The sequence below is a fragment of the Anthonomus grandis genome, chromosome 1, assembly GCF_022605725.1.
Source record: "Anthonomus grandis grandis chromosome 1, icAntGran1.3, whole genome shotgun sequence".
Classification (NCBI taxonomy): Eukaryota; Metazoa; Arthropoda; class Insecta; order Coleoptera; family Curculionidae; genus Anthonomus; species Anthonomus grandis.
Genome location: NC_065546.1, coordinates 52190463 through 52215881, shown reverse-complemented (window position 1 = coordinate 52215881; position 25419 = coordinate 52190463). Strand labels below are relative to the sequence as shown.

The 25419-nt window shown below is 31.7% G+C and overlaps 1 protein-coding gene across 1 annotated transcript; it reads right to left on the bottom strand.

The window, feature by feature from the left end:
• Positions 1-1340: 1340 nt before the first annotated feature.
• Positions 1341-23547, bottom strand: LOC126737194 (centromere/kinetochore protein zw10 homolog). The gene is made up of 6 exons (XM_050441968.1): positions 23474-23547; positions 17480-17705; positions 13570-13926; positions 7602-8119; positions 6778-6954; positions 1341-2351 (listed from the first exon to the last, which is right to left on the bottom strand). The coding sequence occupies exons 2-6, from the start codon at positions 17635-17637 to the stop codon at positions 1432-1434; spliced, it is 2130 nt and encodes a 709-aa protein (XP_050297925.1). The 5' UTR covers positions 17638-17705; positions 23474-23547; the 3' UTR covers positions 1341-1431.
• Positions 23548-25419: the final 1872 nt, after the last annotated feature.

The following is a 25419-nucleotide window of genomic DNA, read 5'->3' as shown; positions in this document are numbered from 1 at the left end:
GAAATATGTAATCGTTTTCCAATTCCCATTTTCTCCGCACTTTGCTTTAAATTATTCTTTAATATATCCACATAAACAAACCGATCCATAATTCCGTCAATAAAATGGAGCTGACCCACTCCATGGCATGACATACATCCCTATAGAACAGAACCACCTCCGTGTTTTACCGTAGGAATTAAGTTTTTGGGATTGTAAGCTTCCCCGCGCTTTCTATAGACTAAAGTTTTCTTTGATTTACCAAACAATTCAATTTTTGTTTCGTCTGTAAATATAACGTTTTTCCAATTCTCTATATTTTTGCCTAAATGTCTTTGGGCAAACCCAAGGCGTTTATTTCTATTTTTCTTATGGTTGTTACATGAACAATCTTCTTATAATCACTAGCTAAACTTCTCACTAAGTCTGTAGCACTCGTCTGCGGGTTTTCCTTCACTTTGCTATGCATTTCTCGTTTCTCTCGAATGGTCAGTTTACTTTTTTGTCTTCCTCTCCCTGGCAATGTTTTTGTAGTATGAGTGGTTTCATATTTTTTTATAATAACTGTTGAGCGACTTTTTGAAACTAATTTTCCGATTTCTCTTTGATATTTTCCTTCTTGGTATCATTTTATTATCAAATCTCTGATTTCCTGTGGCACTTTTGATAATTTGCGACCCATTTTTAAATTTACTAATGCTCTTTACGACAAACAATAACAAACCGAGTGCTAAATATCCTTTAGAATCGATATTTAGCAACTCTATGCAACCAACAGAAAAGAGAATTTCATTGACGTTACTGCAAATTGCTAATGGACGAACAATTTCGCTCGTCGAGATTTTGTCAGATTAAACAAGTTTAAAAAAAAAGCTGTATATTTATTTTTTGGGAAAGGGCCCTACATATCCACTGACTTGCATATAAATTTTTACTTAAGTGCGAGCTAGCATTCTTGTATTACGTATGAACAATTAGGGTGGACGAATAATAAATCTCCCGACTGTATGTAACAAACATTGTAGTTTGAGAAATAAAATCAAATCAAATTTTTTTGTTATTATATATATTCCTCTTGTCTATGGGTGGTAATGTTTTTGTTTAATACAACTAGGTATAAAAATATTGAATAGAAATAAATAACCTAAAGTGCTTCAAGTCAGTAGTACGTTTATTTTTGATTACTTAATTAGATCTAGGATGTTTTGTTCACACTCCTTTAAAATAAAGGTTTTCTATGGTATTACATTATTTTTACCTATCATTACAGTATACCGATTTTGGGACTTTTTACTCATATACTTACATTATATCGCTCGAAAATAAATTCTGACTGCAACATTGAAAATCCAAGTCAAAACTAGCAAAAAGTGAGATGTATATTATAAAAAATACAACTCATAAATCATAAACTCATAATCAAAAAATACAATCATACTTCTATTTTCTTGCTTAATTATGGTAGGGTGCAAAAGACGAAATCTTAGCAAGTACTTTGGCCCTTCTATCTGTATTTTGAAACAAAGCTTTAATAAGTTGTTTTAATTCGGCGCCTTCAAAATGTAAAGCCAATAGTCCTTTGCCGTCCGCCCATCGGTCATTAATATCCGCTAAACTAGCATTTAAGACAAAACTAAGCTCGTTTATTTTGTACCATAAGGATACGAACAGGGTGATTTCACTTGGATTAGTAAATAACTTTGGGGCTCTTGTTAAGATTAATTTTATAACATCTACTAAATCTTCGGCTACTTTAGCGGGAATGTCTTCAAATTTCACTATATTGCTGATAACGCTCTTACACAAAGCATTAACTATAATTCCAACATTTTTATTATAAGCCTCATAGGGAAGTACTTTATGCCAAACAGTACGAAGCAATTCCTGCTGCCTCAAGCATTGCCTTATGCATTTTTCTGTTTGGACATCCAGTTTTTCTATAGTAGTTCCATCTAGCTGAGCTCCCTGCATGATTTCTTCAACCATCTTTACTTGGGTTGCAATATAATTTTCAAAAATCGTAAGTCCTGCTACTGGAAACTTCTCCGCTTCCGACGAAAATTCACAGACGCCCAGCACGGGCTTCAACTGGCTGCAATAAGTCAAATTCCACTGTACAAGAATGTGAGATATATACTGACAATTATTAAAAAATATTGCGATTTGTTGGGGTAATGCCGCGAGATATGTCTTGTGAAATTCTGGAACGAAGTTGCGGTAGGTGAGAAGGATATTTGTAACCGTCACGAAGAAATGTCCACTACAAGTTGGTGATGCAGATAACGCTTTTTGAAGAATCTCCTCACAGAGGTCTAACAGTTCTCTGACGTTTTTCGATATCGAACAATGCGGAAACTCCAGTTTTTCCTTTCCTAAAAAGATAACATCAATAAGTTTACTAGAATAAATGATTTGATCAATTTTAGTATAACTTCAAAATTGAAGAAGTAGTCCATACTTGCAGTGGATTTAATATGTCAGTGGGTAAATAAAAATGCTTTTATAAATAAATTTAAAAATTATTCATCCTACATGTTTCGGACATATAACATGTCCATCATCAGGGATACAAATTGAGGGTTTTCGTCAATACAGATAAAAACGCTAACAATGAATAAAAATGGCATCTTAAGATGCATGTGAAAGGACTAAAACTGGATCTACACAAATATTAAAATCATATGATTACAACACTACGATAATTCTTATGTCTTATGAACCCAGGGTTCTTAGTTCTTGTTTGAAAACCCTCAATTTGTATCCCTGATGATGGACATGTTATATGTCCGAAACATGTAGGATGAATAATTTTTAAATAAATTTAGTGGAGAATGACCAAAGCATTTTTAGTTACCCATTGATAACTTCAAAAGTTACATATTATATAAAGGATTGGGGCCAGTCAAAACGACACACGGTGATATTTTATTGCAATAAATCATTTGTGACAATCTTTCATATTTTTGCTAGTACCTATATACCTACCCTAGTTTAGTATATAAACTCTAGCACAACAGATAGACAGAAATAGTATCTATTTTAAGAACTTTTACGTTTTTTGGAAAAACAGTATGTATGTAGCTATACCCCGTAAGAAAAAGTACTTAATACATTTTCGAACTTTGTTTTGCTAGCCTTGGCTTGTGCCTCGAAAGGCAATTTTAAAGATCGTGTGGGAATGTCCACCTCTTCCTAATAGATTTGCTACTACAATTTTACTAGAAATACTAACACATGTGTATCTCTTATAGGCTGATTTTCCAACCCGACAGCTAAAGATGTCAAGCCGAACAAGAAAAATTATGATGAATGCACTGGCTCTTCAAAGCCCAAGCGAAGATCAAGAAAATCTCCCAGGCAGAGCCAATTTAAGCGATTCTTTTAATAGTTTCAATATCTTTGCTGAAGCTTTAAGTCCCGAAGATGTAGCGGTAATGATCCAGGAGGCAGAGATAGTTCTTGCAGATGACTTTAGCATGTCCCAGCATCAACTCGAAAGCACTTTGGAAACCTCTGAGATGAGAAGTTCAATTATAAAGGAAAACCCAAAAGAACAAAAAAGTTGCCTGATGGAAGACGCAATTCAAGAAGGGATAGTTCTTAGAGATGAGCTTTGTATTTCCCAGCAGCAACCAGAGAGCACTTTAGAGACTTCTGACAAAGTGATGAAATAAGTTTGATAGACGCAGAAATTCAATCAGATCCAGAATCAATGGCCACAGGAGATGCGATTGAAGATTTGAACACGCCTGACGATAGTGTGCTAGAAAACAGCTCCAGTTCAGAAGATGAAATGCAATTAGAAATAAAGAAACGGACCAAAGGCCAAAGAAAAAGAGAAGTCAACAAAAAACAAAGAATGAGTGGAGGGAAATACATTGGATTTAGGAAACCGAAGGGTCAAAACAATACTTTTCATGATACTCCACGAGAAGAAAGACGTTTAAAGCCTCGATGCAATTGCAAAGATCCCTCAAAACAGTGCCGAAAATTTACGGATGATGATAGAAAAAAATTTTTTTCCAAATTTTGGTCAGAGATGTCCTGGGAACAAAGAAAAGTGTTTGTAGCAACCACAGTAAAGGTATGTGACAGGAAAAGGCCTGAAACAGAAAATTCAAGACGGTCCATAACATTGAAATACCATCTTATTTTAAGCAATGCTCACCTTCCAGTTTGTAAGTCAATGTATCTTAATACTTTAAGCTTAAGAGAATGGTCTGCAAGATTTTGGGCTTTATCGACAAATCATGGGATAGTAAAAGCACGTGATACCCAAGTGAAGCGTCTAGATATTTTTAAGGAAGATAGAGAATTTTTAGACACATTTTTAACTAAATTAAATAAATTACCATCCCATTACTGTAGGAAGGATACAGACAGGCTTTATCTAGAGCAAAATTTTCAGTCTTGGAACGATTTGTATAAAGTTTACCAACAGGAATGTCAGACTGAAAATCGTAAAGCTCTTTGTTTTAAGCTATTAAGGCAGGTTGCTACATCAATGAAGATTGCTATTTTTTTCTCCTCGAAAGGATCAGTGCGATCTTTGTTTTATGTTTAAAAATGGAAACGTATCTGATGAAGACTACAATAAGTACATAGATGCGAAAAATAGGGCCAGAGCTGAGAAAGAAAAAGCAGATGCACTATTGGAAAGATGTAACGTTATTACAATGGATGTACAAGCTGTTAAGCTATCGCCTCAGATTGCAGCGAGTACACTGTATTACAAAACTAAATTGTGTTCTCACAATTTCACTATTTACAATTTGGCTACTAAAGAAGTAGTTTGCTATTGGTATAATGAAACTCAAGCAGATGGACAGGCCTCAACATAGGCATCTTTTTTGCTTGATTTTCTTGAAGAAAAATTTCTTAGTGGTGGTGACAAAAAATCTATTATAATATACTCCGATGGGTGTATACTGCTCAGAATAGAAATGCGATTTTGGCCAATGCTTTATTATACCTGAGTGAAAAATATTATGATATCAAAATCACCCAAAAATTCCTTGAAAAGGGTCATACTCAAATGGAGTGTGACTCGGTGCATAGCGCAATAGAAAAGCGACTTAAAAACAAAGAAATATACTTACCTAGTGATTATTTGAGAATTACATGCGAAGCCAGACATTCGACACCATACGTGGCAAAAACGAAAGATTTCGATTTTTTTAGGGATTTTAGTAGAAAAGACCTAATGAAATATAGGTCGATAAAACCATCAAAAACCTCGCTTGTGACGGATATTCGAGCATTAGAGTATTATGGAGGTCTTATCAAATTTAAACTGGATTTTAAAGATTAATTATTTCATGAGATCTTCAATCGTCCAAATAAAATCAAAAATTTTGAGCTTATTGAATTTCCCGCCCTATATAAACAGATAAATAAAATAACCAAAACGAAGTATGACCATCTTCAAGCAATAAAAAAATGTATACCTCAAGATTGTTGGCCATTTTACGATAATCTGCCTTTTGATGCAAAATGATTATCTTGTTGTATCGACAATATTTTAACGAAGTTTCTATTTTCTGCGATTACAGTTTTTATTTAACAATAGAATATTTTTGGTTTTATTTAGAATTGAAGTTTATTTAATTTAATAATATTCTATGTGTATTTTGTAAGCATAAAATTTGTTTTAGTTTCTATTATTTACTGGTTTTTCAATAAACAATGTGATAGATTAATGAATTTCGTGTTACTGTTCTTTGTGCATTACCTCGTAAGCAACACTTTTAAAAATGCAGTACCTTGTAACCGACATAAATGTTTCTGTAAATAAAAATTAATTCAAATTTGTACCGTATTATTTTTTCCTATTAATTTTAAATTTAACTTAAAAGCAAAAACGCGGAGAATTTTTTTTTCTGTATTTTAATTGATTTTTCTTCTCTCCTGTAAAATTCTTACTTTAAGGGTTACGAGGTCCTGCCGTCCAGCCCTCGATATCTAATTGATGTTAATTTTTGAAAGTAGTTTCTTGTACAATACGTGTCCCTTGTATTTTTGTAATATGTCACAATAATATCATTAAATAATTTCATTGCAATAGTATTTTGTGTTTATGTAAATACAATAATTATAAGTTATTATTAAATTTTATTATAGTAATAGGCTAGAGGATGTTATGCTGTTAGAGTGGTTTCAAATGAACTGGGATTGGAATCTGCAAAATCTAGGTCTATTTCTCTTTGATTGAAAGTCAAGTACAAAAAATAGCATTTTAAGGTTGCTGTAGTCAACGGCTTTTTAACTCTGAGTTTGTTTTGCACAAAAGAGCAATATGTGTCATAATGTCCACACGACTTATGTAATCCCCTATTTAAAAATTGAAAGACAGTTAGTTACATTGTGTTGTTGTTTATTTTTGAGTCTGCTTGCCTAGTATATAAAAAATATAAATCGTATCTTGAAAATAATGGCTCCTCAAAACATTATAATACCAGACAAAACTGTAATATTCCAATGCCCATCCCCAAAAATTGAACCAACTTGGATTTCCCTTATATACTTGTCTCTCCCTTATAACTATCTCCCAAATTGCATAAGAGGCTCTAAAAATCCTCCTCGCTTTAAAAAGTCCTTAACGGAACTTCTTAAAAGCAAGTATTTTTACAGCCTAACAGAGCTTTTTGAAGATAATTGGGAATAGTCCAACAATAGGATAATAAAGCATTTTTTAAATTTGAATTTAATTAAAATTATATTAACTTCTAAGTCACTATTACGGAAAAATAGAACAGGAACTCAGTTATAATCTAATTATACCTAGAATTAAATACTTACCTAAAGGATACTCGGGATTATATGGCACTCCAATTTCAACCACATCATGTAAATCTTTCTTCATCAAGTCTGTAGCTTTCTGCAAATATTCTTCACACTTTTTATTAATAAAATGTATATCAACATTGTTCGCATACTCAAGAATAGATGTGGTATTTTCATTAAATATTTTGGCTTCTAAAACAAAGTATTTAAAATTAGACCTTTGTAGCCATCATGATAAGGAGTGTTTAATAGAATAGAAAATATTAGTGAAAAACATTTTTAAACCATGTTTTTTTTTAAAGAACATTGTCATAAGAATTAACAATGTTTGAGCAAGTTTAGTCTGGTATACTGGTAATTGTTGATACTCTCAGACTTTTTAATTCATAAATATCAAAGACAATGTTTATGCTACAGCAAATGAAAAATCAATATCAATGCTGTTTTTTTTTTCATTTTAACAAGATTTAAACTTTCATACTTGAAACATAATTTTAAACTTAACTATTTAGATAACTCTTATTCGCCATAGGCTACATATTCAATTAAATGGGCTTATGGAAATAGCTTATTAATTACACCAAGTATTTTATTCGAGTATAGTAATTTTGTTCTGCCCAAGTTGAAAAAAATATCTTTAGCGCTGCAAACTAAAAACGATAAAAGTGTGAAAATAATCAGCGATATTATAAAATGTTGAAATCCAATTTTTGGTCAAAAACCTAAGTACCTGAATTGCAATAAAAATTAATATTGGTTAAGAGAGAACTAGAAATATTTTAATCAGTAGAAATTTGTTCTTATTTGCAAGAAAATATATAAATTACAATTATTTTTACCTAATAAACTTTTTTCCAAATGTTTTGTATCCTCTATGACTACTTTATAGTTTTCAAGCTCAGTAACAGTTGATGGAATTGTATTCCTTAAGCAATTTTTGACGATGAGTTCGGATAGGTTATCTCTGATATCATTTCCAATATACTCCAAGACAGTTACTTGTTCACTTAGTTTGTAGTTTATATTTTTACCAAGAAACTGTAAAACTTTTTGGAGATTTCCGAAAACGGTTTTATAATCTGAACTTTGATCAGGATTTCTTATACTCACTATCAAAGAATCTTTCTGTTCAGTAATATTTATTTCTTGATCTACTATAGGTGTAAAAATATGAACCCACAGATCTTTGGCCAAACGATTTAGACAATCTATATGTTCAGTATCTTTAAAATATGCCAAGCAAGCCGCCTGCATTTCTTCATTGTGTTTTTTCACCGTTAAGATAGCCCTTTTCTTCTCGGGTGCCACTTTTAGACTGATATTGGTTGTAAATATATTTTTGAGTGCAGTGTCCAACCTAAAAATGACTTGCACTATCATTAACTGTAACTTAATACTGGATAATAGACAGTTTTCGAAACCATTAAAAGGTATCACCTGTAACCACTAATTGACATGTATTTATTATTATTATTTATTTAACGGTATCTACGAATTTTACAAAACTAAAATAATACAAAAGATACTAATATTAATACAACTTAGCTAGATAATAGTAAGACATAAATCAATGTTACAAATTAATTTAAAGAAACCTGTTAAAGTCACAAGTCACTAATTAATTTGAGAGAACTCCTAAAACTGCTAAAAGAAACGTGCAAGTCAAAACTATACCTATCGAAAGAACGTTGCATTCTAGTTAAAGGATTGTGCTGTCCATAAGAACTACTATCAAAATCTACATAGAAGAGTTTTTTAAGTTTAGTCAATTTTTGCGGCCGAAAATTCAGCCTATTTAAAAGATAATCACAATAAGTCATGCCAGATATTAATTTAAAAATAAAACACAAGTCTAAATTATTATGCCTTAACTCAAGTGGGTCTAAAGAGAGAACTGACCTGACCGACTTGTAAGCAGTATGACCATTATGGTAATGGAACCTTAAGTTTAAAAGAACAATTTCTTAAGTATTTATTTTGGACTTTCTCAATATGTGACAATTTTCAATATGCGATTTATAAAATGGAGACCATACGAAACTAGCATACTCCAAACTAGAACGGACTAACGAACAGTACAGAACTTTATAGACAGAGCATGAGAAGTCTTGACTGCATCTAGTTATAAATTCTAGATTTGTATACGCTTTCTGAACTAACTTCTCAGCATGAGACACAAATGTCAACTTAAAATCGAAAATTACTCCGAGATCTCTAACTTTCGCTACTCTTTTTAAAATAGTGGAACCTATAGTATAATCAGACAATGTAAGATTGAATAACACATTTAAATCTAAACCATTAAGGTTGCACCATTCGCAAAGATTATGCAAGTCATCCTGCAATAATTGACATTGAACATTTGAATCAATAGACAAAAACAATTTTAAAACATCAGCGAATAATAAAAATTCACAATTTCTTACAAATAATCCTATATCATTAACAAAGATTGTAAAAAGCAACGGACCCACATGTGACCCCTGAGGAACGCCAGATGGCACAGAAAAGCTGCTAGATAAGAAGTTATTAAGCCGTATACATTGCGATCTGCCCAGTAGATAGCCCCTTAGCCAACAAATAACATTTGATCCAAAACCCAAAGCTTGGAGCTTTGCCAGTAGAAGCGCATGATTAACTCTGTCGAACGCCTTCGAAAAATCCGTATAAACAGCATCAACTTGTAAACCCTTACCAAAAGCACTAAACAGATGAGGGGCCTAGTATCAAAGATGGCAATCTCCATCATTTTCACTTTTGAGCAAAGCACAAAATTTTGCTATACTTTTATTCTTCCTGATATTAAAGCAAAAAGGCTTCATATAACAGAAAACGGCAAACTACGGCAAAATGTAAAGAAAGTTTAGCTAAATTCCTAACCATTTTAAGAAAAAATAAGAAAAACTTATGGAGAATGCCGTTTTTGATACCAAAACTAGTTGAAATGAAATGCTAAATCTTATATAATATTTTGAAGAGTTTTTCCAAATAATTTCATTTATCATATAATTAAAGAAAACATTATTATCAAAATGATGTAACTAGAAAACATTATGAAACATGAATGAATGAATTATATCAAAATAGAAGGAACTTCTTCAATAAATTCACAGGTGGCTTCTTCACTTTCTTCATCAACTGTTAACGTAATATTATCTTCTCCTTCTTTAACTACTAGCTCCTCTTGTTCGATATCATTACAGAGAACATCTTTATAAAATCTAAGCTCTTCCAGGGACCTGCAATTATTACCAAAGTGCTTAGTAAGTAGTTTATCGACATCTTTAAGTTTCAGCGAATTAACTTTTTGCAGACCACTTTCTATAATAACAGGGTCAATCATATTATGAAGACTACATCCTTTCTTTAAAACACTTTTAAATGTTTGCAAATTATTTTTGTAATGTAATTCTCCTATGATGGTAACATTTCCAGTTTTACATTTTCGTAGGATGAATCGTTTTGTATTTTTGAAAGAAAAATGCCATGTACCGGTTGGTCTTAAAACACTCGAGATTGTTTCTTTCCAATTGAAAACCTTACAATTTTGACCTAAGTGACCAAGATGACCAACTACCGGAAAAATTACCTCTATGGTCTCAACATGTTTTTGCCCTTTTGACGAAAGCCATTTGCAACGCATACCGATAAGAGTAGTATTCTTGTTTTGGCAACTACAACCATCTGCCATTAATCTAACAGTGGTGACCTCAGGTTTAAAATCAATTTTGTTAAGCCTTTCGAATACTGCTGAAGAAATTTCGTTGCAACCTTTGCCGAACTCGTTCTCCGTCCAATTATACGAAAAGAATTTTTTTGAGTAAGCTAACCATACGTCTTAGTAAGCTAATCGCACGTCTTAGTTTTGTCGTTCTGAATCCAACGAGACCACTCCCAAAGTCGTAGCTCCTTTATTAACCGAGATACAAAGTTTTAGTTTCCATATATGTGCACCAAAAACCCAAAGTTTGGAAGTCTATATCTCGGCTTCTATAAGTACTATATTCAAAAATCCAACAGTATTGTCTTAGTTTTGTCGTTCTGAATCCAACGAGACCACTCCCAAAGTCGTAGCTCCTTTATTAACCGAGATACAAAGTTTTAGTTTCCATATATGTGCACCAAAAACCCAAAGTTTGGAAGTCTATATCTCGGCTTCTATAAGCACTATCTTTAAAAATCCAACAGTTTTGTCTTAGTTTTGTCGTTCTGAATCCAACGAGATCACTCCCAAAGTCGTAGCTCCTTTGTTAACCGAGATACAAAGTTTTAGTTTCCATATATGTGCACCAAAAACCCAATGTTTGGAAGTCTATATCTCGGCTTCTATAAGCACTATCTTTAAAAATCCAACAGTTTTGTCTTAGTTTTGTCGTTTTAAATCCAACGAGATCACTCCCAAAGTCGTAGCTCCTTTATTAACCAAGATACAAAGTTTTAGTTTCCATATATGTGCACCAAAAACCCAAAGTTTGGAAGTCTATATCTCGGCTTCTATAAGCACTATCTTTAAAAATCCAACAGCTTTGTCTTAGTTTTGTCGTTCTGAATCCAACGAGACTACTACCAAAGTCGTAGCTCCTTTATTAACCGAGATACAAGGTTTTAGTTTCCATACCGATACGAAAAAGTATTCTTGTTTTGGCCACTACAACCATCTGCCATTAATCTAACGGTGGTGACCTCAGGTTTAAAATCAATTTTGTTAAGCCTGTCGAATACTGCTGAAGAAATTTCGTTGGAACCTTTGCCGAACTCGTTCTCCGTCCAATAATACGAAAAGAATTTTTTTGAGTAAGCTTCGATTTAGATGTCCCCTGGACTATGGTAAAATTATACAAATAGAGTTGCCTGGAATAATACGCACTTTGATCTGGCACCTTTGGAAGCACAAGGTTTTTTTGGCAATCGAAAGATAGTGTTATTAAATCATCCTGTGACTCCTTAAGCAATTCGAAAAAAGCATTAGTTCTTAGCTTATGAATTTTTTTCTCAGTAGCTATTATTAATTTTCCTCTTCGTCTGTAGATTTCTTAATCTTTTCTGTTAGCGCAATACATACCGAGCAGACATCAGTGCGCGGTGTAGTAAAGCTAAGGTTATACCTAGTATTAAAAATCATTCTAAAGTATGAGGGTTTTACTCTCTCGTCTGGAGAGCACTGAATATTATACATTAGGTACATTTTATGTATTGACAAATCGGATTAAAGATAGCGCCTACGAGAGGAAGAGCGGCAATAATGCGATTCAATGCTTTTAAAAGTATTAATAAATTTTTGGACGACATCTTGTTTTCCTTTAAAATTTGCTGACAAATTTTAAAGGAAAACAATTTAAAACAAAACAAAACGAAAAGGCTTTTTCGGTCACCTCCTCTTTTTTCCGAAGGAGCTTCTCCTGTTTTTAGAAAAGATTGCATAACGTAGGTAAGACGATGCTTCGTATATTTAATATGTTTAAGAATGTTTTTTGGCACACTGGAATATCTTGTTTTGATATACTGTTCCTTACAAAGCATTTTACAGTAGTTTGGCTAAAGTTTTTTGGACAGTGTTTTTACAGTTGTTTGGCTAAAGTTTTTTGGACGACGTTTAGGTAATTGAACTGTACAAAACTTTAAAATAAAAGCATCTTGGCGAATTTTGTCCTTAACTACATAAAAGGCGTCATAGAAACTCTTAATATCTTTCATTGTTAGAGATGTGCATTGATAGGCCTTCGTTTTGTGTCCGCAAGTCGTAAATTGTGGTAACTCTGATAAGGAGTATCTAAAAAGAAAAGCTAGCTAGCACTTAGAAGTTAACGTCCGCTTACCTCATTTTCTTCCTTTCATTTTGCTTCCAAGTGGACGGATTTCGAATTCGTTTACGAGCCTTCTTGTTTTCAACGGGAGCTGTGTCCATTTCCATTTTAAAATATAAACAATAAAACGTATAACACTTTAGAAAATTATCAAAACAAAGTTCTAAGCACGGCAGTTCTAATTAAACTAAACAAAAGTTAACGTCAAATGATATATCACAATATGGCCGCTACGAGGTATCTTCTTAGTCAAAGTGGAGATAGCCGACTTTGATACTAGACCCCTCAGATAATCGTCATAACATATTAAGTTAGTAACATGAAAGGACCTTTTTGAAAACCATGTTGATTGTTAATAATAAGGCTTTTACGTTGCCATGATAATTGCTTGGTTACAAGTGCATCCAAAAGTTTAGGCAAGGTTGAGTGTATACAAACTCCCAGATAATTACTGACATCGCTAGTATTACCAGACATAAATATCGGCGTAATATAGGTTCAATTATGACATTTGAAGTGTCATTTATCGTATTATTTCCCTACCAGCACCCTCCATATAACCTAACTTTAGGTACTTTCCAATTTTTAAATAGGCTACCTAATTAATATAGATATAATATTGTAGACCAAATATTAATAAAATATCTATAGTTTGTTTAATATCAAATAGGTTAGAAAATGTAAGGAGTAATAATCTTATTGGAAATAAAGTTTTTTTCTATCGTTAGGTTAGCGATAAACGTGTCACCTATTTCGAAAACACTTTTTCGGAAGGTGTCAAACAGCGGCTAAGATAACGTTTATATCTATGTTAAGGATCAAAACATATGCATCTTCGAAAACTGTCTAATATCAGCAGGATAGAGATTATCTTAGCTAATAAAAAATTTATTCAAGACATGATTCAACAGAAAAAATTCAAACAGAAATATACTAAATTCAGTGACAACAAAATATTGACCGACTGAAAAACTTAATTAAATAATATTGTATAGCAACTTACTTAAGTTTACTTTGCATTATGCTCTGATGGAAGTCATCGAACACATCCAAATGTTCATCTTTAGGAATTGATTCTAGCATTAACTTAAGATCTTTCATTATAGCTACACATTCTTCATACTGCTTATAGGCTAATTTGGTTTTAAAATCTGCCAAGCATTTTAATATTTTTATGATATTCATAACAACATTAATTTTAAAGTCAAGTATTTGAAGCTCCTTAATGTTATTGTGGACCTCTTTTTCAGCGCTAACCAAATCTTTGCTAATGATAAATGACGCCTTTTCGCTAAGTGCTTGTAATGTTTGCTGGTACTCTGTGGCCTTTTTGAAAAGTGTACTATTTCGTTGGTTATCCCTTGGGAAAGAAATAGGTATTAGTAAATATAACCAGTTTTTATCTGAAACTAAATGCTAGAACTTATATCACAAATTAAAGAAACAGGAAAGCCTAAATTTAATTAATTATTGCTGCCATACAAAACCCTTACACAATTTAACTAAGAATTCTATGAAGCACTTTGTTATGGTATGTCTAATGCATTAACAAACAACACACATGAAACTATAAGAATATTAAAACACGGATTCGAAGGTGCAAAGAAAAACCTTAGGTATATGTAAAGATTACAAAATGGGGAAGTCTTTATCTCCAAGAAAAATGCATGTAGGTCATTTAGTCATCATCAGATAAAATATTTAAAATATATAAAATATAATCGGAAATAAAAATACTTTTATTAGTAATTCTCCTTTTGCGAACCACATATCAGAGTCTGGCCATAATTTTGATGCCGGACCTAATACTGAGGTTCTGCATGTTTGTGAGAAAGGGTTACAATTGGACTTATTAGAAGCATTTGAAATAAACAGGGGCCATAAACTCCCCCGACTGCACATGCATTAATGAGCAAACTAAGTTCGACAGTTTACGTTTTTTTAATTCAATTAGCCCTAGAAAATACACAATAGTTCCTTATAGTACCTTCCTTTAATATGTAGAAATCTGTATCGTCCTAAGTTTAAATTTTATATTTTTAATGGTAGATGTCCTTATTATACAATGTTTTTAATTTTAATTCTCTTATTTATTATTGTTTTTTTTGAGTTTTGTTTGTTGAACGTATATGTTTTTTGTGATGTTGTGGTTCTAAACTAACTTCTAAGTTCTAAACTTGTATTGTGATAGCGAATAAGCTCCTTTTTAAAATTGTCTTGAATTACCTTATTTTATTTTAGTATCTGATGATGAACAGGACAATCCGAATCTTGGATATAACGACTACCTTATTTTGTAATCTTTATATACTCATTCTCCTACAAAATATGGACTTCTATTCAACTATTAGGTATATGTGCTGAAATATCAGAATTTATTAAATAATATCTTATTAAAAAGCAAAGACACCAAAAATAAGCAGTTCTGCGACTAGAAATGGAAACACATATAATGAAAATACATCTTGATAGTTTGGAAAACAAATCCTCAACATGACATTGCTATGTTAAAGGTGGAGTGGTACCCAAAGAGTTTACAGACACATCCAAGGATTATTGTTAGCTATTACCATCTCAAAAAGTTAGTTTTGGGTATTTTCATTCACCTAAACAAAATATATTAGAAATAGATCTCTCATAATAAAGCAGAGGACTTATTTGCCTTGAAACAAATATTAACTGATAAAAAGTGGCATGAGGTACTTTCATACATGATTGTTTGTTTGCATACTAAAGGACTATCAGTAGGAAAGATTTTCCTTACAAAAATTAACATTAAAAGCGATTGGATAAATTCAAATTCATCAGTCACAATAGTATTTACAAAAGTCAATAATAGAAAAGATAAAAATTGTCAAATAAAGTAAACGTTAAGACTGAAACTAAAATAGAAACTATACTAGACTGATTAAAATATTTCACATAGTAATATATAAGATAATAGCAATAAAATAAATACACTAAAACATTATCAGTTTAAAAAGTGTAATTAAAAAAGTCTCTAATTGAGCAAAATAAATTTCTTACTAAAAATTATTAGAGATTAAGAGTTCAGTGAAATTTATTGGTGGCTTATTATGTCGGATAGGCAAATTCCCAGAGACGCTTATTATGTCGGATAGGCAAATTCCCAGAGACACTATGACATCTTAACAGTCCTTGGAAAATAGGAACTAATTTGTTCTAATTTATAGTCTCATAATTATGGACGTGGCCATACACCTGATAGTGGCGCCCTCTGCTATAGGCTTACCAGTATATATACCAGTCTATAAATGGTAAAATAAAAATACACATAGTTACAATAATATGCCTGCTATATGCATCCCTGTAGCAAAAAGCCGCCAAGAACTCTTAAGTACTTTTCTCAGTAGACTAAACAATCTCTTTACTTGAAGTGCACGGGCCTTTGTTGCCACAAGGTGAGACAGTCCAAAATATGAAGTTCTCCAGGCCAATAGTGCCTTGAAATAGCAACCAGCAAGGCCACAAAGGGATATATTGTACGGCTTAGTTTTTCAGCTACTGCACCAATCTGTGCTTGCCACTAATCATCTCAGTTTACACTGAAAATTACCTAGTCAGTTTCGTCAGGATTAAGATGTAGTAGGTTCATATTAAACTGGTCCTGGATGCCACCTTGCAGAGTTCATCTTTAAATTCAGGATTTTAATGACAATAACCTACATGCAATACTCCAGTGTCAATCACTATTTTCACTGACTGTCAAGCAGCCATATTCTTTAGAAAAGGAAAACTCAATAAAGTAACAAAGAAAAATATCATTAATATGGGTTCCTGGTTCCTAGACACACCGGTGCGCCAAGTAATGAAGAAACTGATATTTTGGCAATAAAATCTATTAGTCAGCCAAGCAAGGATTCCTTCCTATCTATTCATTATTTGTTCCTTCAAATACTTTCGAAAATCATGGATGACATGTGGAGGAGCTTCGCCTTGTTGTCAAATTAATTTTGATATTCCTTCAGGGGCAATTCTTTTAAAAAGTTTTCAATATGATGTTAAGAAAAATTATGGTACCATGGATCAGTTAGAGATTCATTAAAAAATATTGGATGCAAAATTTTATTTATACTGATTCTCCAAGCTAAAATACATTGATTGGATATTTTGAATTTCTTAAAAGATACAGGAAAGTCAAAAAACCGACTGTTTTTCGACTTAACTTGAATACCTTGCACAATAAACTTTTCAGTGAATATGTAATTTGGTAATACAAAAAACCAGGAATCTGAGCCCATAGAACATCAGGTTAAATCTTATATATATATATATATTACAAAAGCTCACTTTATTTATACATTGTGTAAATAAAGTGCCATTTTTCTTGATATTAGTCTAAAATTAAGAGTAGAATCCTGGGAAATGTATACTAAAATTATAAATAAGAGCTATATAAATTTTTGGGAAAACAGATTTTTTTTTTACATCCAATCAACTTGCAGTTTTACTAGATTAAACCCTTAAGGGTTGCTTTTAATAACTACTAAATTATAGGATCAAAAGCTTCAAAGATAATCATCAAAAAGCCAATACCTATAACATTTTATCTATAGAAACAATTTATTATACTGATCTTCTAGCAGTCATTTGATTTTTTTTCTTTAAAATATCTTTATTAATTCCAATCAGCTTACTCTAAATACAAAAAAAAGGTCAACATTTCTATATAGCCAATATGAAAAGTGCCTAAGCCAAGTAACTTCCATGACGCATATAATTTTATTACATAATAACTCAACAATTTTATTATTGGACAGAGGTACTAAAAATATCTTTTTTCTTAAATAAACTCTGTCAATGGACACTTTTTATATCTACTGGTAAACATCATATAACTTAGCACCTTACTGACAACCAGACAATGTTTTCTGAGAAAAACATATACTTACCCCAAAGTTTGTTTGTATTTAACAAATATATTTATTATGTCTGTAACAACTTCTTGCTTGATTGCTTCAACATTACATTTCAATTCGGGTACTTTTTTATTAATATCTTGGATATCAACTTTTGTAGCAGATTCAACAATGTGGGCAACAATACTCATTTTGACCGAGTAGATTTTTTTGTATTGGCTTAGAAAATTCTTGAGTGAATGGTACAATAATGCGCCTCCTATAATTAAGAAAGAAGAATTATTTTATAAATTGATTCAAGTCAAGCAGGTTTAAACTAGAAAATGAATGTGGAAATTATAATACCGTGCAACAAGAAATCAAATAAACATATTCAGCTAAGTTAGGTAAGTTCTTAATTAAGAATTAAAAAAGGTCTGTACAAATTATGGTTTAATCATACAATCAAATTCAACAATAAACAAGTTAGAAAAGCAAAAGAGGGAGACATACGCTGCCAAAAGCTATTAAAGGCACTTTAAATTAAAAAAACGTATGTCTGCAATAATCTGTACATATTTTATTCCTGTTATAATTTCAATGCATCTACATTGAGATTTAAAAATATGGCCAAATTTACTAATATGGCTCAATTCAAAGTTGAATATGATATACTTGAGCAGAAATGTCTATGATCTTTCATAGACAGTCAGAAGAGTATAATTTTAGAGGATATAATAATAATAAATCGTCTTTTATTAATTTTGCATATACATTACATATATGTAAATCTGTTTACATAAGTATATACATAAATGTTAAAGAATACAAATAGCGAAATTTAGCCTTAGGCTACTCTTACACTTAACCATTTCTATTCTAAATCAAAGATAAACTGAAAAGTTTACATAATTCATAATGATAGAAGATTTCTACTTTTCTTTTCTACTTTTTTCTTGCTTGATTGCTTCAACATTACATTTCAATTCTGGTACTTTTTTATTAATATCTTGGATATCAACTTTTGTAGCAGATTCAACAATGTGGGCAACAATACTCATTTTGACCGAGTATAGATTTTTTTGTATTGGCTTAGGAAATTCTTGAGTGAATGGTACAATAATGCGCCTCCTATAATTAAAAAAAAAGAATTATTTTATAAATTAATTTAAGTCAAGGAGGTTTAAAGTAGAAAATGAATGTGGAAATTATAATACCGTGCAACAAGAAATCAAATAAACATATACAGCTAAGTTAGGTAAGTTCTTAATTAAGAATTAAAAAAGGTCTGTACAAATTATGGTTTAATCATACAATCAAATTCAACAATAAACAAGTTAGAAAAGCAAAAGAGGGAGAGATACGCTGCCAAAAGCTATTAAAGGCAGCACTTTAAATTAAAAAAACGTATGTCTGCAATAATCTGTACATATTTTATTCCTGTTATAATTTCAATGCATCTACATTGAGATTTAAAAATATGGCCAAATTTACTAATATGGCTCAATTCAAAGTTGAATATGATATACTTGAGCAGAAATGTCTATGATCTTTCACAGACAGTCAGAAGAGTATAATTTTAGAGGATATAATAATAATAAACCGTCTTTTATTAATTTTGCATATACATTACATATATGTAAATCTGTTTACATAAGTATATACATAAATGTTAAAGAATAAACACTTAAAATATACACTTAACCATTTCTATTCTAAATCAAAGATAAACTGAAAAGTTTACATAATTCATAATGATAGAAGATTTCTACTAAGTATTTTGCAAAAAGTTTAAACTTAGACCTAAAAACTTTTGAACTGATATTTCTAAAGTAGGGATCCAAGGCATTATACAATTATACCATATTACAGTCTGTTTTTGAAGGTGGTAGACAATGGTACAGTGAAAACATCTTGTCGGACTTGCATTGTCTTATTTATTTAATGTAACACGACGTTTCGGTTGGTAAGTATCTCCAACCGTTATTAACAGTTAAACAGTTTACACTTGATAATGGTTGGAGATACTTACCAACCAAAACGTCTTGTTACATTAAATAAATAAGACAATGCAAGTCCGACAAGATGTTTTCACCATATTACAGGTAAAACCTCTTTGGAATAGTGCTGTATGGTGTTGAGGCATAGAATGATTTTGCAACATGAATTTAAAAAACTTTTTTCTGAAATATATAGAAATATTTGACATTAACAACCTTATTAGAAAAGTAGCATAATGATGTCTTACCACACCTGACATATTTAACCACTTTAATTGTTTAAATTCTGCTGAAACATGATCATATCTCCTCAGACCAAATTAAAAAAAGAAGCGACAACAGTTATTTTGTTAACTTGTAGTCAATTTTCTGTCTACTAAACTAAATCTAAACAGGGGTATCATACTATATTACAATAATAAAAAATTGCCAAAACTAACGATTCACAGAGCTTTTTCCTAATAATAAAGCCTAAAATAAATCTGTTAGCATGAAGAACTGGCATATATAGAAAATCTCAAATTTTTCACCGAGTTTGAAGTGGAACCTAGCTTCTAGCAGTTTTTTCTTTGTTTTTGCAGAAAATAGAAGTACCTGTGTTTTGTCAGGATTTATCTTTAAGTTATGTTCACTTGAGTAATCATTTATAGATTTAAGATCCTCATTAAGAGATGCTTTAGCTTCTGCTGGTTCATTAGGGTCAAAATAATGCAAAACCTGGTTATCATCTGCATAGGACTGTGAATCTGAATTTGTCATTACCTGAATATCATCAGCAAACTTAGAAATAACAAAAAGCTGTGACATCATCAGAATTAGTTAAGAGACAGTTAAGTTCAGACAGGGACTATTTAAGCCAGTATAACCCATAATATTAATGTAGCTGTGAACTGCATATTTTGCCCTTAATAGTTTTACCCCATTTAAATTTTATAAACCGTTAAAAGTTTTATCAGTGGCTTACAGCAGAAGTGACAAAGTCAACTATATAAAAGACACTTGCTCGCAGAAAATTTGCCAGCAGCTCACAGATAGATTACCTTGTTTTTAAAGGTAAGTGGAAACTCTTAGCTAAACAGAGCTATCAAAATTATATAAATAGGATTGAAATAGGTTTGTATGATAACCTGCGATCACTTTGGAAATTTGTAAATTCTCATGAAAACTATGTACAGTAGTGGAAAAATGAAAAAAGCAACATTTAATAAGTTGCTAAAATAAAATATAAGATGATGACTTTTAGCATAAAATTTCTGTAGATAAAAACATATGGTACTTATAAATGGTTTGCCGATAAAAACTGTTAATTCTTATCTCGTTTTACCAAGGGACACAAAAAAGAATACTTCAGAGTGGAAAAAAAAGCAACATTTTTGAAATATTTCTCAAATCATGCAAAATATTTTGCTTAGTGTTAGTTTAAACTGATAAGTTGACGGTATTTGGCTGCTTAAGATGCCTCGCGGTAAACATTTATCTGTCGATATTAAAAATAGAATTGTTGATTTATACAAAAGTGGTCAAAAGCAGATTGCTATTGCAAAGACATTTAGGTTACATAGATCTATCGTGTCTCGTATAATTAAGCAGTTTCATATAAATCGCGATTTATTTGTTAAAAAAAAGTCAGGGAGACGTAGAAAAACCACTCCATATACCGATAAACAAATTATCAAAATTGCTAAAAATGAGCCTTTTCTGGGATCCAATAAGATAAAGCACCACATATCCGAAGAGCTTGGAGTAAACGTGACTTTGAGGACGGAGAGAAATAGACTATTAGAGGCCAAGTTATTTGCCAGAAGACCTGCCAAAAAACCGCTGCTGTCAAAAAAAAATAGACGTTCCCGTTTAAGTTTTGCCAAAATACAGCTACATTATACAGAGCATGATTGGAAAAAGGTAATCTGGAGCGATGAATCCAAGTTTTGTTTGTTCAAAAGTGATGGAATTGTGTATGTTAGATGCCCTGTCAATGAAAGACTCAACCCCAAATATACCTGTCCAACAGTGAAACATGGTGGTGGAGCAGTAATGGTTTGGGGATGCTTTTCGGGCTATGGTATGGACCCCCTGTATAAAATAGAAGGTATAATGGACCGGTTTCAATATAAGGACTTATTAGAGAGCCAAATGATTCCATATGCTGATGATACTATGCCTTTAAGACATTTATTTCAACAGGACAACGATCCCAAGCATTCTTCTCGGTTTGTAAAAGCTTGGTTCAGAAATGAAAACATTAATGTAATGGAATGGCCTTTACAATCCCCTGATCTCAATCCAATTGAGAATCTGTGGGACATTTTAGATTCCAAAATCAGAGAAAAATCTTATAAAAATCAGCAAGAATTGTTTGAAGTATTGAATGAAGCATGGGTGAATATGGATCCAGGGATTATTTCTAAGCTAATAAGATCTATGCCAAAATGTTGTGAAGATGTAATTAAGAATAATGGGTATACTTATGTTTTTTTTTTATTTATTAGAAATGAAATAAAAACGAATATTAAAAAATGTTTCTTTACTTTTTTCCACCTAAAAAATAATTTTTTAATACAAAAATACTAAGGACAAGGAAACATGTTTTTTTTTTCTTAATATTAAATTGCTTGTGTAATAATAAATTACTGGAATTAATTTTACTTCTGGTTTACATTCATTACATTTGCAGCAGTCGTGACCATATCCTTTTTTTATTTTAACTTGTTTTTTTTTTATTTTTACTTAGTTTTAATTTGAGTAAGTATTTTGTTAAAAATGGCAGACTATTTATATGCTAATTATAAATATATATATGCTAATTATAATTTATAACTCACTTATTCTGCCACAATTGGACTATTGTAGTGTAGTTTTTTATGGGTACTTAAATTTTGAGTTTAGGAACAAAATACAGTTGGCCCAAAATTCAGCAATGTGATTTGTATTTAATGAAGATAAATTTGAACAAAACACAGTTATGTAAATAATAATATTGGGAAGTACGGGCAAAGTTACAAATTACTGTTTGCAATATAGATAGAGTATACAAGGTGACTTTGACCTTCTTATCTCTTTGAAGTTTTTGTAGTTAGGCAAGATTTGCATAACTTAAACCTTATACCAGAATATCATTAGATATCAGATCCTTTGGGCTCACTCAAAAGTTAGCAACCCTGTACTAGATTTTAAGAGAAAATATAAATCCCTATTAGTTACTGTTCAGTAATGGCATTAGCATTACTTGCATTAATTGTTTAAATACTTATATTAATCTCGCGTCTCTAAGTAAATTTTAAATGACCCCTGTATCTAAAAATATGTCTGCTCGCTAACACCAAAATTCCTCATTCCCCTCATAAAAATGCACAAGGAACCAGACGTGAGAGGAGTTGACAAGTACTTAAAAGAGAACCATTTTTGTGTATTCGAGGCATTTTGGTGTATACTTCACTAGTACTCAAATTAAGTAATTAATCCCGTAAAACCTTGCCAAAGTTATTGAAAATACCAGCCATATTGCATAATAAACAATTTTTTATTTATTTTTATTTGAGGCATACATGCAGAAATAACAAACTTTGAAATTTTCAGTTATTAAAACTTATATAAAAATTTTCTGATTAAACATGTTGAAAGTCAGCTCAAAATCTATAAGAATAAATTTAATATGAAATATTGGATTTTTGGAGACTTCTGGATTTCTTGGAGCAGCATTGCATATATTGATATGCCTCCTTTTTTCTAGTTATGTTGGTTCTGTATAGTTGATTAGTAATTCTTGTCTATTCATGTACCATTTGGTTTTACTGTAGTGTAAATTAATAATAATCATAATGACTAATAAATAAAATAATGCAGAACAGCTGCACTAAACTTTCATTCTAGTTCATGTGTTATTTATTTGTCTGAATAAGATTGAAACTGCTGCAATTATTGTCAGACTTTTTAATATTATTACTCAAATAATTGACAAATGGTCTGTAAATTGGGATTTATAGGCTGTGTGACGGGAAATACTTAAAAAATTATATACTAAACATAAATATAAAATGATTAAAATTACCTGGTGAATAAATAAATTCACCTTTACACCAAACAGTCCAAATACTGAAACTGAAATAAGGGATTTCAAAAATTGTCAAAATAAAAAAAAAATATGCGACGTTGCCGGTTAAAACACACAAGTAACAACCTGTACACAGGACAACGTCAGTAAGCTGGAGCAAGATTTGCTTAGTGCTCCAGCTGAGTATGCTATATATTTGTGTTCTGTGTTGTGCCACATTCTGTGGCTGAAGATTGTCTTGGAGGGATAGCCTAGGTTTTCCACAAGGTTAAAAAAAATCAAGAATGAGCAAAGAGGCGTCACATTGGAAACCAACCCATAAGCATGTCAGCTAAAGGAGAAATTGTGTGAGTATCTGTGAAAGTAGTCTTGAGACTTACAGGCGTGCAAGTTCTGGTGTGCTCTTAAGGCTAGTAACTGGCGCCAGTCTCACTGGCTCACTGGCAAGCCAGTTTTTTACTGACCAAGTGTTGTACCTAAAGTTGTTTACACGATGTCAGTAAGTTCAAGTCAGTTGTGAATTTGTACTGTGTTGTTTTTAAAAATTAATTCGAGAAAAATTGAACTTTTCAAAAAAAGAACAATAAGAACCGTGATTATGTTACTAAAAGATGAATTAAGTAATATGTTAGAGGAAGAATTGAACAAAAGAAGCGACTATGGGTGAGAAAATGGATCAGTGAGAGATCAATAACAGGAGGTTCGGCTTTGCTGTTAAAACAGCTTAGATTAGATGATCCCTCTGAGTACAGATTGGCGTTACGACTTACAGCCGAAAATTTTGACGAGTTACTTTCTCTCATAGAACACCCTATTCAGCGTCAAGACACCATAATGAGAGATGCACTACCCGCAAAAATAAAGTTAGAAATAACGTCGACATATTTAGCTACAGGAATGTCTTACCGAAGTATAAGTCACTTTTATCGTGTTTCCAAATCTGCTATGTCACAGTTAATACCAGAAGTGTGTCGGGCAATTTTTAGAGCATTAAAATAATTTATTAAGGTAAAGTATGTTTAATATACTCGGAATAATTTACATTACATATTTCTCAAAGCAGTCGCTATTATATCACCGGCTTGTGTGCTTTCGTCCAGACTATTATTGTCATATGAAATTGGGGAAAAATCATTTATTGTAGTGAGAAGCCGAAGAAGAACTTGTAGTGCTGGACTGATTTCTGGTGGGGAACAGTATAATGCTGGCTGGTAGCTCGACTGCTGATATTGGACGCTGGTATACGCTTGAGAGGGCATGTTTGATTGCACCGGTTGCTGAATATTAAAATATGCGGAATTAGGTTTCTTGGCTTTTATATCAGCAAGTCTGCATTGAGTTAATATGCTCTGTATTTTTTCTTGAGCAATGATTGCTTGTTGATTGGGTTTTCTTTGAAATTTTCTATGTTATCCTGCAAATAAAAGAACAAAATATATTAACAAAACTGTAATTTCAATAGGTTACAAAAAGAAAAAATATCTAATCATGTTATTTCATTTTTTAAATGCCAAATACAGAAGAGGAATGGAAAACCATTGAGGCGGGCTTTAATATAAAATGGAATTTTTTAACGTGTTATGGCTCAATAGATGGAAAACATGTAGAAATCAGAGCTTCCTCTAATAGTGGAAGTGAATTTTTTAACTAAAAAAAAACAAGCAGCATCTTATTGTTAGCTATTGTTGATCACAACTACTGTTTTTCATACATAAACGTTGGCGCAAGTGGCATAGCATCTGATGGTGGTGTTTTCAAAAACTGTTCAATTGATTTTATCGACTTCTAAATAGTAAATATTTCTAATACTTTTTATCTTATTTTTTATGTCCTCAATGGTAATACCTTCGATACCAATTTCGGTCCGAATTTGTTGAAGAGCCGATGTTCGGTTTTGTTTGTTTTTATATTCCTGGTATCGAATATTCCATAGGCATTCATGC